The sequence below is a fragment of the Rattus norvegicus genome, chromosome 3, assembly GCF_021556685.1.
Source record: "Rattus norvegicus strain SHRSP/BbbUtx chromosome 3, alternate assembly SHRSP_T2T, whole genome shotgun sequence".
In the NCBI taxonomy this organism is placed as follows: Eukaryota; Metazoa; Chordata; class Mammalia; order Rodentia; family Muridae; genus Rattus; species Rattus norvegicus.
In genome coordinates this window covers 115,025,404-115,040,106 of record NC_141536.1, presented here as the reverse complement: position 1 = coordinate 115,040,106, position 14,703 = coordinate 115,025,404, and the positions used below count along the sequence as shown (strand labels likewise).

The window sequence follows — 14,703 nt, the reverse complement described above, 5'->3', positions numbered from 1 at the left end:
AAGTCATCAGCAGGGAGAGAGGTAAATTCACAGAGAGAAGGCTCAGCACTATTTTTCCTCTTGGCATTTGGGGATCTATGATAAGTTAAAAATGAAGTTTTTATCTCTGGTGATTTATCAAGCTCGAGATCTCACCAAAGATAAACAGATGCTCCACAGAAAGAATACATCATCTTAATGTTTAATTTTGACACTTTGGGTATCTGAAAAGCACATATCTCCAACAGCTCTCCTCTAAAAACATAATAGTTTCCATGATTTACACATTTAATATTTGTTTTAAGACACCCTGAACTGAGAATATGTCAGGAGGGGCCTCTGAAGACAATGGTCAGACTCGAAACACACAGATTATTTATAGACCAGAACTCGAGGGCTGAAAGAAAATCTGGTTGTCAACAGACAGTTGCTTTTGCAATTTTTTTTTCTGTGTAGTTCATTTTGGTTTTTGTGTGGGTGGCTCATGTGAACTCAAAGGTTATTTGCTAAATGTTTTGGAGACTAGAATATGCTGCCCTTTAAAACTCATGTTTAAGTGAGTGTTCCTTGCAAATATTTCTAAATTTACAGTACCCTATGGGGTGGTACTTTTTTAAATCTAACATCGTATCCAGAATTGCCATGGCAAGACAAGAGTTTGTGCAACATCTATTTTTATTGATGGTGTAGAAGGTCTTAATCTTTTTTTAAAAAAGACTTTGAATGTATGAATTTGAGTGTAGGAATTTGTACATGCACACATGTATGTCTGTGTGTGCCTATGCGCATGCATACATGAGTGTGTATATACATGTTGCAGCCAGACTTTGATGTCAGGTGTCCGGTCCTGTGACTGATCTCCTTTTGTCCCTACACTTGGAGATCACTGCTTGGGCTAGCCTGGTGACCAAGGAGCTCCAGGAATTCTGCCTGGCTTCCGAAGGTCTTATTCTTAATCTGACGCCAATGAAAACAAGCCCATCTACTCTGTCTTATACTCTCTCCATCCACATAGGTACTAAGGGGAACCTTATTTTGAGATGACTCTCTGTCCCCTCCCTTTGTCCTTCTCCCCCTCCACTACATGTTTACTTACATTCAGCTCAGAAGGCTGGCACAGATCTTGGCAGTTTACTATACAAGGTATAATTTTTAAATCACATGGTGAGGAACAAAGGGGTAGACGCTTATTTTCAAACCAGGGAGGGCAAATTCCTGTTGCCTTTTTAGTGATTTTGAGCAGCCAGCTTACCATGTGACCCAGATGTGTCACTCTTGGGCGTGTGCACAAAGGATGCCACAGATACCTGCTCAGCCTTATACATTGCTGCTCTGTTCACATTAGTTAGGAGATGGAAAGAACCTAACAGCCTTAACCAGGTGAGCGGTAAATGAAAATGCACACAGACTCTAGAGTACTACTCAGCAGTAAAGAGAATTGAAATCATTAACCCTGGTGAGTACATTGGTGGAACTAGAAAAGAACACATTGACTGAGGTAACCCAGACCCAGACAGACAAACATCACATGTATTCTCTCATCTGGAGCTCCTAGGTCCTAATCTTCAGATGTGCATGCACAGCCTGGAGTAATGGCAAAATTCAAGAAAATAAGGTACCATTGACATGGTGGGGACTGGGGGGAGCAATAGAGAGGAGAAAAGGAGAATACACATGATCTGATCAGGAAAATGGAAAAGGGGAGGTTAATTGGGGAAGAGGAAGGTAACTATAGAAGAAGGAAGGTAGAAGAGCAGTAAAGCTGTCTGACAAAGGTCAAAAGGAATCATATTAACTATCTACCTAAAAGTAACTGAAAATCCTGAGTTGTATAAATATACATATATAGTTCAAATGAAAAATTTCCATCTGGCCTGACAAATGTTCTCTCCAAGAGCCAAAGACCATCTAACAGAAACTCTCACGTCAGGCATGAAAAGCCCTCTTCTGAGCTGCTGGTTATGGTTGTCCATGAGAGTCTCAAAACATTATAGACTATTGCTATTGTCCTTGGTTGTCCCCCAGAGGTAGGAGGTAAATCTATAGACACTAGGCATTTCAGACACAGGGCCCAGATGTCCCTGAGTTGGAACTGACCTGATTCTCTTCCCTGAGGATGGGTTTTCATGGGACCAGAAGACACCATGAAAGCTTCCAAAGGAGGGGAACAACCAACAACCCCATCCAGCTTTAACATTTATGAGACATAACTATAGTCAATCCAATGTGATAACTCCAGGGCACAGTAGTGACACACATGCCTCGCCAATAACCAACAGCTCTCCAGATGGACGTATGACCCATTCAACAAGAGGAAAATCATATCTGATATGGGAAGCCAGCTGGTTACCCAGGGCTAGCAAAGTCATAGATCTTGGAAGAGACCTAAAACCACCACTTTCCTAAACCAGCATAATCTCTAATTACATCCTAAATATTTGTCTTTGTACCCACAGATAAGTGTAGTCTCCACCCTCATCAAGGAAATTCCTCTTGGCAATGGAGATCATTACAGAAAACCACAACCAATCAAAATGCAGAGTTCTTTCTACAGATTCAATGCAATCCCTATCAAAATTCCAACTCAATTCTTCACAGAGTTAGAAAAGACAATTTGCAAATTCATTTGGAATAACAAAAAACCCAGGATAGTGAAAACTATTCTCAACAATAAAAGAACTCTGGGGGAATCACCATCCCTGACCTCAAGCAGTATTACAGAGCAATAGTGATAAAAACTGTATGGTATTGGTACAAAGACAGGCAGGTAGATCAATGGAATAGAATTGAAGACCCAGAAATGAACCTATTCACCTAGGGTCACTTGAACACAGAACACCAAAGGAGCTAAAACCATCCAGTGGGGGAAAAGACAGCATTTTCAACAAATGGTGCTCATTCAACTGGAGGTCAGCATGTAGAAGAATGAAAACCGATCCATTCTTATCTCCTTGTACAAAGCTCAAGTCCAAGTGGATCAAGGACCTCCACATAAAACCAGATACTCTGAAACTAATAGAAGAGAAGATGGAGAGGAGTCTCCAACACATGGGCACAAGGGAAAATGGCCTGAACAGAACACCAATGGCTTATGCTCCAAGAGCAACAATTGACAAATGGGACCTCATAAAATTGCCAAGTTTTGTAAGGCAAAAGACACTGTTAATAGGACAAAATGGCAACCAACAGATTGGGAAAAGATCTTTACCTTCATCTGACAGAGGGCTAATATCCAATATATACAAAGAACTCAAGAAGTTAGACTCCAGAGAACCAAATAACACTATTTAAAAATGGGGGACAGAGCTAAACAAAGAAGTCTCAACTGAGGAATATTGAACGTCTGAGAAACACCTAAAGAAATGTTCAACATCCATAATCATCAGGGAAATACAAAACAAAACAACCCTGAGATTCCACCAATCAGAATGGCTAAGATCATAAACTCGGATGACAGCAGATGGTGGCGAGGACGTGGAGAAAGGAACACTCCTCCATTTTTTGGTGGGATTGCAAGCTGGTCCAATCACTGTGGAAATCAGTCTGGTTCCTCAGAAAACTGGACACAGTACTACCTGAGGACCCAGCTATACCACTCCTGGGCATATACCCAAAACATGCTCCAACATATAACAAAGACACATGTTCCACTATGTACATATAAGTCTTATTTATAATAGCCAGAAGCTGGAAAGAACCCAGATGTCCTTCAACAGAGGAATGGATACAGAAAATGTGGTACACCTTCACAATGGAGTACTACTTGGCTACTAAAAACAGTGACTTCTTGAAATTCTTAGGCAAATAGATGGAATTAGAAAATATTACCCTGAGTAAGGTAACCTAGTGACAAAAGAACACACATAGTATGTACTCACTGGTAAGTGGATATTAGCCCAAAAGCTCAGAATACCTAAGATACAATTCACAGACCACATGAAGCTCAAGAAGAGGGGAGATCAAAGCATGGATACTTCAGTCCTTTTTAGAAAGGGGAAAATACTCAATGGAGGAAATATGGAGACAAAGTGTGGCGCAGGGACTGAAGGAAAGGCCATTCAGAGCCTGGCGTGCATGGGGATCCATCTCATTACAGACACCAAACCCAGATGCTATTGCAGATGTCAAGAAGTATTTGCTGACAGGACCCTGATATAGCTGTCTCCTGAGAGGCTTTGCCAGACCCTGACAAATACAGAAGGGTTGATCGTAACCTACCATTAAACTGAGAATGGTCCCCAATAGAGAAAGGACTGAAGGAGCTGAAGGGGTTTGCAACCCATAGGAAGAATAACAACCAACCAGACCACCCCACCCCAGAGCTCTCAGGGACTAAACCACCAACCAAAGAGTATACATGGAGGGACCCATGGCTCTAGCTGCATATGTAGCCGAGGATGGCCTTGTTGGGCATCAATGGGAAGACAGGCCCTTGGTCCTGGGAAGGCTCGGTGCCCCAGTTTAGGGGGATGCCAGGGTGGGGTGGCAGGAGTGGGTTCGTGGGTCGGGGAGTACCCTCATAGAAGCAGGGGGGAGGCGGATGGGATAGGATGTTTTCAGAGGGTAAACTGGGAAAGTGGATAACATTTGAAACGTAAATAAATAAAATATCCAATAAAAAAAGAGCAACTGTTGACAAGACAGTATAGATTTTTAAAAAAGTGTATTTGTGTGTGTGTGTGTGTGTGTGTGTGTGTGTGTGTGTGTCTGTGTGTGTGTCTGTGTCTGTGTGTCCATGTATATCTGTGTGCCATATGTATGGAGATGACTTTGGAGGTTCAAAGAGGGCACCAGATCCCCTGGAACTGGAGTTGTAAGTAGCTGTAAGCTGCCTATGTGGGTGGTGGGTGCTGAATCCAGGCATTCTGCCATTTAAAATGGAGTTAATGTAAGGGGCTTGCCCTGGGCCTTCACCTTCAGAGTGTCCCTGTTGAACATGTGTAGTGAGAACATGGGTTCTTGTTCTTTTCTACCACATCACTACCTTCTGGGTTTTTCTGATTTCATCTGGGAGAGGCCCAGAGGCCCAGGACTTCTTGGGCTCTCACAGAGCATGTGTAACTATTCCCCCAAGAAGCCACAGTGTATTCTGTAGAGTGTGGACCCGGTACAATGAGCACCTTTCACTCACAGCGTATATTCATGGGTCTGAAGTTGAGCATCTGACTAGGAGAGAGAGAACAAAGCTGGTCCATCCCTTCCCTTCCTGGCATCTCCAAAAGACCAGCTCTGCAAAGACCGGTCAGCCAATTACATCCGCCCGTTCAGTATCCTAGATCCCTGGCCAGTCCCACCATTCATGTGTACGATGGGGACAGACACAGAGAAGACAGAACCAGGTACAGCAGCACCAAGGACTCCTTCCTTCTAGCCACTTGCATCTCGTTGGTGTGATGACTAGTATCCATTGTCAACTAGACAAAATCTAGTATACTCCGAGAGATGGGCCCCTGGGAATCTCCCTGAAGAATTATCTTAATCATGGCAATTGAGGTGGGGAAACCTCCCGCTGTGGCTAGGATGCTATACAGAGACCAGGAGGCAGTGCTGAGTAGCAGCCTATGTTCATTCCCTCTGCTTGACTGTGGATGTGATGTAACCAGCTGCTTCAAGCTCCTACTGCCTTGACCTCAACACTGTGCTCTCGAACTGTGAGGGAGAAGCAAACTTTCTCCATTAAATTGTTTTTGTGAAAGAAACTAAGACATATGGATCTGCATGAGCCACTGTGGTAAAATTTGTGTTACAGGTTGATGGGGGACAGTGTCGAAAGAAGAAACAGATCATGGCAGCTGGCACAGGGCCTCTGACAGGACCCCTCTGGCAGCACCCCTCCACCCTTCAATCTCCAGCAGAAACAACACTGCAAAACCCATTATTCACACGCTAAGATGAGTTTACTTGAAACCTCTGGTTCTATCAAAGGACAACCTTGTCCTTTAGGTTTAAGGGCTGAGAGTGGCATTGGGGGTGACACGCCAGTAGTCGTAATGGGTGACAAGTTCCTAGATGCACACAGGATTGTGTTGAAGAGGCGGCATTCGGTGCTTCCCTATTGTTAAAAGGCAGTCAAGGAGGTGCTACTTTTTATAGGAAATGAATTCAAGTGTAAGCTAAGCAAGACAAATGTAATTTGTCCAAAGACTAACCCCATTCACAACTGGGAAGAAAGTGCTAACCCCACGAAGAATATTGGAATCAACACTAATGGGCAAAACACGACACACTGTTTTAAATAATGCATGTGTTCATGTTTTTATTAACAAAGAAAGCCTTGTTTCAAAACACACACGTCCTTGAAAGGAATCTGAAATTAATTCTCGGTAGGCAGAACCCCTCGGCATTCTGTGTTCTAATTATAATTACAACTTGCCCTCAACACGGACATTCAAAATTATCAGGCAATTTATTAAGAAGCAGAAGAGGGGCTTCCTGCTTACACGAGGCTCACCAGCTTTGAGAAACGTCACAGACGGTTCTGCACGGAGCTGGGAAGTGTGGATGATGCCATTTCTTTAATGAGGCTTACTTTCCTTTTTTTGCCTGGAATGGGCACACCCTTAGGGGTTCAGATACCATGAGGTTCAGAGCTGCTCTTTCCAGGGCAAGATAAATCCGTGCATCACAGAAAAATATCAATTTATCACTGTAATGGTTACATCCCGCTCCAGAAGCCACTGGAGACTGCTTAACATTTTTATCTCAAGCCTAGTTTTCCCCAGTCTTCAGGTGACAAACTGATACTGATGCCAGTAGGCGTTTCGTCCCCATTTGTTCCTAATAAAACTGGCTCGATTCGGAGTTCATTTCCATCTGGGGAGATGTTAAGGCTTGAGTCTTAGCAGACTGATTTCCCCTCTCTCCTGTGTGCTCTTCCTTCAAAAGCGTTGCAGACAACATCTGTGCAGGTCAGCAAAGACTGTTGGGCTCTTAGCAATTTTCCTTTCCCCTGGAGACCTCTGCTGGAGGGTGGCAGGATGTGAAGGTAGGGACACCGGCTCCATCTACCTGACTGCCCTAGCTATGTGTTCTTTCCTACCCCGAGGGCCTGATACAGGTCTGTCTGTCCAGACCTTTGCATTGCATGCTCTTTTGTATGTGGTGTAGGCCCATGAGTGTGTGAACAGGTGCACACTAGTGCACGCAAAGGAGGATGTTAGATCTCCTACTTCCCTCCCTTACGACAGGGTCTCTCGTTGGACCTGGAGATAGGTTGGCAGTCTGCGAGCCCCAGGGATCCCGTCGTTCGTTGCCCACCAAATGCTGGGGTTGTCGAGACACACAGCCACACCTGGCTGTATAGATCTTCACATGCGTACAGTAAGCATTCTTACCCACAGGAGACATAACCATAGCCCCTAAGTCTTTGCACCACTGAGTTTTCTATTACAAACTATTCCTGAGTTCCCTAAACACTGTCATCGAAATAATTTTCTTCTTTATATATCCAAGAACTTTGTATCTGGTCTTAAACATGAGGGTAATTTTCTGAAAACAATTACTCTTTTTTTTTTTTTAATTAGCCAACTGACAGTTCAAAATGGGGTGGATTTCTTTTGTGCTGAGGAGACAGCAGGCCTTTGATGTTTCTTCCCGGCATGCAGACCTCAAACACTCACACTTGTTTAACTTCCTCTTAAGGGACAAGATATACTTCAGTTACAGAAGCTAAGAGTTTTTTTTTTTTGTTTGTTTGTTTGTCTGTTTGTTTGTTTCTTTGTTTAGGATACTGATTAACAGTGTTTTTCTTTGCATTCTGTAGAATGTAGAATGAGTCAGACGGTAAGACAGGGACTTGAGAGACTCCTCTAGATTCATCTTTGCCATAGTCTCGCAGTCTCTGTAAGTGAATCTCAGAGAGTCTGGGTGTCTCTCTAGTAGTCACAGAGCTGGTGGAAGGAGAGCCAGGGCGCAAAACCAGACAACCAAGCTCTCAGACAAGTGACCTCAGACCTCACGTCCAACTTAACTATACTCGTGATGTGCAGAGCCATGGGAAGACTCAGTCCTGCTTCTGAGGTGAGCCATATAAGCCCCAGACGAAAAGCTAATAGCTCTTCAGAGATGTTTGAGAAGTGGGAGTCAAAGACTTCCTTCACCCAAGAGCTAGGTTTGGGATGGATAGTATCTGTGGTCAGTACACAGGGGACCCAGAAGGAAGATCCCCTGCACTTGGGTCTTAATACCTCCCAGAATGAGGCCAATGAATGTCACACGAATTCACAATGAATGTGTGGATAGAGATCTGAGACATACCTGCCTTCAACTAGGGTGCACGGATTGGGGTGCTCTGTGTTCAATGTGTTTCAATCTAATCAACAAATACAGAGCACAAACAAACAAAACCTCTACTAGAAGAAGGTGATTTACACACATTTCTTAAGCAAATGAGGCTGGAACCACTGTGGTGCAGGGACATAGGTAGCCTGTGACCTACAGGATCACTGGCAGCTGACAGTAGGTCCTCAGATGGGCAGCCAGTCCTGAAAGCATGAGTTATGCCGATGGCGTGACCTGCCATACCCCCTTGGTCACCACTCAATTCCAAGTGATGTTCTGCCCATGGGAGGGATGACTTGCAGATGACCTGAAGGTGAGTTCTGACTTGATGAATAAACTGGCATTCTGGTTTATACCAGTCGTTTCTCAGATCAGTTACTATGATCAGTTTCCTCACAGCAAATTCATTTCCGGGCATATAGATAAAATTTCTGGATCTCCAAATAAGGGAACCCGATGTAAATCTTTCCCCCATTCCCTTTCCTGTCTGTCTCTTTCTTGCTCCTCCTCCTTGTCCCAAGGAGCAGAAGATAAGAATTCAATCAGAGTCAAGGCTGCTGAGACGATGCTGGTTCCTGTGGGGTCGGGTCACTATGCGTGAGGGTTTCTTGTGGGACTTCCTGCTTCCTTTCTCCATGGAGAACCTGTGTTCCCAGTACATCCTCACTCCAGCCTGTGCTCTGAATTATGATGCTTGCTCTAGCACATGGCTGAACCTTAGAGAGAGGGAAGTAGCCAGGCTGCATCTGAACCGAAAGCATTTCCTCTGGCTCAGCTCTGAGAGATGCTGGGTGTCCCTGAAGCTATACTGTTCTTGGGAGTATGGTGGGAAGGCCAAGTTCACTCAAATATGCTAATTCCTGGGTTGTTGGCCATAATGCCTGCCCTGACTTTTAGCAGATCTACTGAAGAAGTCTCTCCTTTGAGATGATAAGCCCTGGAGCCATGTCCCTGCAGTTGTGTGTGTGGGGGGGCTCAACCTGGCTCTGCTCCACATGACCCTCAGGGGCCCCGCGTGATGGAAGAAGCCCCACACAGCAAGTAGGCTTTGTGAGAGCCTGGTCTTTCTCTTTTAATACCTTTTACTAGACAGTGAAATCAGATTGTGAATAAAATGATTCTCAATATTAAATAATTTCAATTAGAAGAATCCAAATCCTTAATGTTTCATTTTCTTGTGCTAATTTTGTGTCCTTAGGGCAAAATGATTATTTTTAGTCTCAGCATTATTTACATAATGAACTATAGGGGACTAGCCTCCGACCTATAGGACAGTTAACACTTATTTTAGCTTCTACCTAAAACCAGCCAATAATGTTGCTCCCATCAAACAATCCAAGCATCTTCAGACATGGTCAAACATTCCCTTGAGGTAAAACCATCTTTAGTTGAGAATCATGGACTCATGGGTTGACACAGTTACCTAATTTAAGGACTGGATTCAATCAGCCATTTTAGTGCTTGGAACTCTTTAGCCAGTGGCCTTTGTATCAGTCTCATATTTTGTCTTGTTTTGTTTTAGTATTTATAGTTCCCCCGTTTATTTATTCAGGGATTCCAGATGTTGTTGGACAAAGGCCCTGGGAAGACTGATGTGTACAAACCAGCTCCTGCCTGGTAAGTGGGTCCTGGTGGGCTTTCTGACTGTTATCTAGCTAGTTTTCCTACTAAGTGGGGAGTTGAGTTACAACAGGCTTCAAGTCTCTTGGAGTTCCTTGGGGCCTTAAGTCCAGCAGTGAGGCTCAGACTGGTGGCAAGATTTCCCTTCTACAGACTTAGTTCCCCTGTGGCATTCAGGGCCCTGAGCCACTCAACCATGAACACTCAACAAGAGCCAACTCACCTCTGTGAACGTGTGCCAGAGACAACGAGATGACATGGTGCATACAGGAGTTCCAGGCCCTGAAGAAGTCCCCCTTCTCGGTCACCACCTGTCAAATGGAAGGGAAAATATCCACAAATACTATTTAGAGAAAAATGAACTTGTATTTTCTCTTTGTCTTTTGTTTTCTTGTTTTTGGACTGTGCGTAGTGGGGGGATTGAAACTTCCTCCTCATGCATACTAGACAAGCACTCTTCAATGGACTGATTGGCATCACCCAACACTACCCTGTTCTTTATGATTTGAAACAGATCCTCACTAAGTTATCTGTGGTGGCTTATACTAGTGATCTTCCTGCCCCAGCCTCCCAAGGATTTAGGCTTACTAGGCCTTATCAACAGACCCAGTAAATATCCAAACTGTCAGGACAACACTAAGCTTGGGCAGTGTGAAAAGTCACCAAGAGAATGACCTGTAAAAGCAACTGGTGCACGGAAGAATGTCCTGGATATTGACTAGGAAGTCTAGTCCCTGTGCCTGTGTGTGTGTGTGTGTGTGTGTGTGTGTGTATGCACACATGTGTGTGCCCGTGCACATGTGTGTGTGTGGTGTGCATGTGCGTGTGTGAAATCCTTACACATCAGGCATAGTGTCTGAGTCATTCCTGATACTTAAGAGGTAACACGTGTTCAAGGAGTAATTTCGGGTGGGTCCTGTAATCTCAGTTGTTCAAGAGGCTGAGGTTAGAAGGCCTGCAAGTTCACAGTTAATCTCAGCACCTTGTCTCCCCCTAACAGGGAGGGAGGGAGGGAGGGAGGGAAGAAGGAAGGAAGGAAGGAAGGAAGGAAGGAAGGAAGGAAGGAAGGAAGGAAGGAAAGAAGAAAAGAAAGAACACAGGTAGTATGACCTGGTAGTGGAACATTTGCCTAGTGTGTGTTGAGGGTCAATCCTTAGTACCACAAAACAAAAGTAAGAAAGAAAGGATTTGAGTGATCTGGGCACATGCATAAACACAGTGAGACTGTTTGCCTGGAACTAGTCACTTCCTGGAGATTTTTTAAAAATAACATTTTAATTAATTCCTCGAGAATTTCATACAATGCATTGAACATTTCATATTCAATCCCCTTCTCCCCAACTCCTCCCTGGCCCACCCCACTTTCCTCTCTATCCAACTTTATGTCTTTAAAAAAAATTATCAAGTCAAACTTGAGTTGCTCAATTCTCTTGGGTGTAGGGTCAACCCCTGGAATGTCACCAGCCTATCAGGGGCCATCCCCTTAAAGAAGACTTTCCCTCTTCCAGGAACCATTAACAATAGCCGTAGCTCCCCGACTGGGGGTGAGATTTCATGCCCCACCACCGTCCATGCTGCCATCTTGCCTGGCTTGAGCATGCACTGGTCTCATGCATGCTCTCACAACTGTGAATTTCTAAGTGTGTTGTGGACAGAAAATACTGTTGGCTTGCAGTCACCCACCATGGCCACCTCTTACCATCTCTTGTCCCCTCTTTGGCCATAATCTCAAAGATTTGGTGACATAGATGTCCCACCAGAAGCTGACAATTCTTTTTATTCTTTTTATATATAATATTTTTGTGAGATTTTAAGAATTTTCCTTCATGTTTTGACCTCCTAGTCCACATCCTAGCCCCTGCCAGACTGACTGACACTTCCCCACTCCCAACTTCATGCCCCCTCTTTTAAATAACCCGCTAAGTCCAACTTGGGTGTGGAGACATTCACTATAGTGTGGTAAACTTACCAGGAGCCATCCCCAATAAAGGAAACTGACTTTCCCTCCCCACCCGAAAGCCACTAGCTGATTATAGGTCCTAAGTCAGGCATGGGGCTCATGAGCCCCTCTCTCCTCCAGGTTGGAGTGCTGCATGACTTGATCATGCTCAGGTCTGATGCAGGCCACCATGGCTGCTGTGGGTTCATGCAGAGGTCCTGCCACAAAGATACTATTTCGTTCCAGTCCTCCCTCACTTCTGTCCGCCACCTTAACCGCAGCTCCTGAAACTTTGTAAGGATGGGGGCGGTGATACAGATGTTCCACTGTGGCTGAGCATTCCACAGATGTTTATTCTCTGCACTATGACCACTTGTGAGTTTCTGTGTTAAACACCAGCCACTGCATGAAGACGCTTCTCTATGAGGTGTGATAGGTGCACTATTACAGAGGTATAGAGATATAAACTTAGTGGATACAAACTGTGTCCATTTATCACATAGGTCCACACATGGTGCCCGAAGGCCAAACTGACTGTTTAGATGGAATACTCCCCTGTCCCTCCTTGCGTCCACTGTCATCGGGTGCATCCTTTTGCTTTCAGTGGCTCCCTGTGGGTCTGTAACATCTCACAAGTTGGTATCTAGTGGTCTCTGTGTCTGATCCACATGAGGAGTTAACAGGAACCCCTGGCTGTCTGTGCACATCACTGGCGCTACCACAGGACATTGTTCAACTGAGACCTTGTGGGTCAGATGTTGATGGCACATCTTATCTCACCAGAGTAGAAAGTTAAATTTGGCAATCTGGCACTTCTGACTTTTTCTTTGTGCCTCCTTCTCTTTCTTTGTTTCAAAAACCAAAAAAAAAAAAAAAAAAAAAAACAAAACCCAAACCCCTCCCAAAAAAACCAAAAACCAAAAACCAAAAAACAACAACAACAAAAAAAAAAAAACCCAAAAAAACAAAAAACAAAAAAAACCCTTGATATTAAACTTTGAGTGATTCTGTGTGTATGTTCTCAAGGAACTAACTCTCAAATAGAAAGTTACACTTGAGGTCTCCACTTCCCACTGACATCACCTCCAAGCCAACAGGCCTCTCGGTTGGAAAGTAACCAGCTTCTGCAGGGCCTGGAGCTCTCACTGTGTCAGATGCCTTCTCCAGTCCTGCTTTGTGTGCTAGTGGAAAAAACAGCTCTGCAGAAAGCCTCTGCCATGTATAATTCAATATGAGGACCCGGGGCAGTGGGCATGGTCAGGAGAGCCATGCATGTCATGGGATCCTCCAACTCCACATCTGACAGGGCATCTTATGGTGGGCCAGGGCGAGGACAGACATTGTCAGTGCTGAATCATTATACCCTTGTACCGCTGTCACTGTTCCAATGGAGAAGGCAAAGCAGAGGCCAGAGGCTAGTGGCTCTCTTAAGCACACTGTGGGATATTCACGGGAGTTCCTGGAAGTTCGCAAACAACGTCTGGCAACACTGGTCATTATCTTACAGACTAATGCCAGGGCTAGGCTCTCCCGAAGATCACAGGAAGGCAGAAGGGAAGGACAAACCGCTGTGCAGATAGATGCTCTGGATAGAACCCAGGGCACCATTTAAAAGCAGTATGACATGGGGTGTTAGTTTTTCACTGGCCAGATCCACAGAAAACACGGACAGGGAACAGGCTGGAAAAGACTCTGGGGCCTTCTTTGCCTCTTCAAAGACCACAAGAAAGAGAGAAAGGGCATCAACAGAGCACGGGTCCCCTCAGTCTCCTAGGGGGATCCTTAGACCTTCTCCCTAATATGCTGGCCTCAGACAGGAGCATGCCTCTGCCCACAGTCCTAACACCCGTCTCCAGTGCAGGGGATTTTGTAGACTTATTTACCAAATAAGCAACGTTGCAAAACAAAGGAAATCAACCCTCCCACCTAAAATACCTTGTGGGAGGTTAGAAGCAAGAAGACTTTTTAAGTGACGGTTGTTCTTTATCTTGGGCAGCAAACAGCGACTGCAAACCTGTGCGTGTTTAAACGAGGCACATCCAAACGGAGTCCTTAAAGTGCACCCAGCACCAGGCACTGCTTTCTAAGCATTTAATTTTATTGGCTCACTTAGTTAATCTCCAGGAGCCTTCAGGGTAGGTAATTACTGATATTTTTATTTCATGAGTAGAAGATGGGGACCCAGACAGTGGAGTTGGAACTTGGCAGAGACTTCAAAGCTCATGTTCCTACCAGGGGACTACACTGGCTCCCAGTGGACCTAGTGTGGGGAACTATGTGAAGGCCGCCCCTCGCACTTGTACTGCTTGCATTTCTACAGGTGACCAGGTGCCTGCAAACAGCAGCTGTCCTGCAAGTGTCCATGAAAGGACACACTCAGAGCACAATCAAGATACAGAGTGGAGGGCTTGGAGAAATGCCTTCTGTGTAAATGATCAGACCGATTTCCCTTTGTTTCTAGAGACTGACCTCAAATGGATGTGAGCAGTGTAGCCAGTTAGAAACATTCCTTACAGATGACCATCAATAAAAACATCCTCCGCTAGCAAACCTATTCAATAGTAAAAGAATAAATGCCTTTTCCCTCTGGAGAGGAAGACAAACCTTTCTGCCTCTCCCACTCTCCTTCACATAGTGATGGAGGAGCTAGCCAGGGCAATAAGACAAGAAAAAAAATGAAAGCAGTAAACAAAAGTATTAAAATATTAAAAATACATGATTAGACATCTATAAAGAAAGTGCCAAGGAATATATAGTAAAGATTACAGACCTTTAAGTCAATTAAGTAAAGTCATAAAGTATAAGATTAATGTTTAAAAAAACCAACTCTGTGTTTATGTTCCAGCAGTGACCGATTAGAAATATGAAATAAAATCCCATTTTAG

At 44.4% G+C, this 14,703-nt stretch overlaps 1 protein-coding gene across 2 annotated transcripts in view; it reads right to left on the bottom strand.

Annotated features, from left to right (window-relative positions):
- The window catches only part of Acoxl (acyl-CoA oxidase-like), a 305,604-nt gene that overhangs the window by 53,493 nt on the left and 237,408 nt on the right, over nucleotides 1–14,703 (bottom strand). For both annotated transcript variants that reach the window (NM_001106508.2, NM_001415677.1), the window contains 1 exon segment: nucleotides 10,103–10,190. In NM_001106508.2, coding sequence (NP_001099978.1) covers nucleotides 10,103–10,190 — 88 coding nt within the window.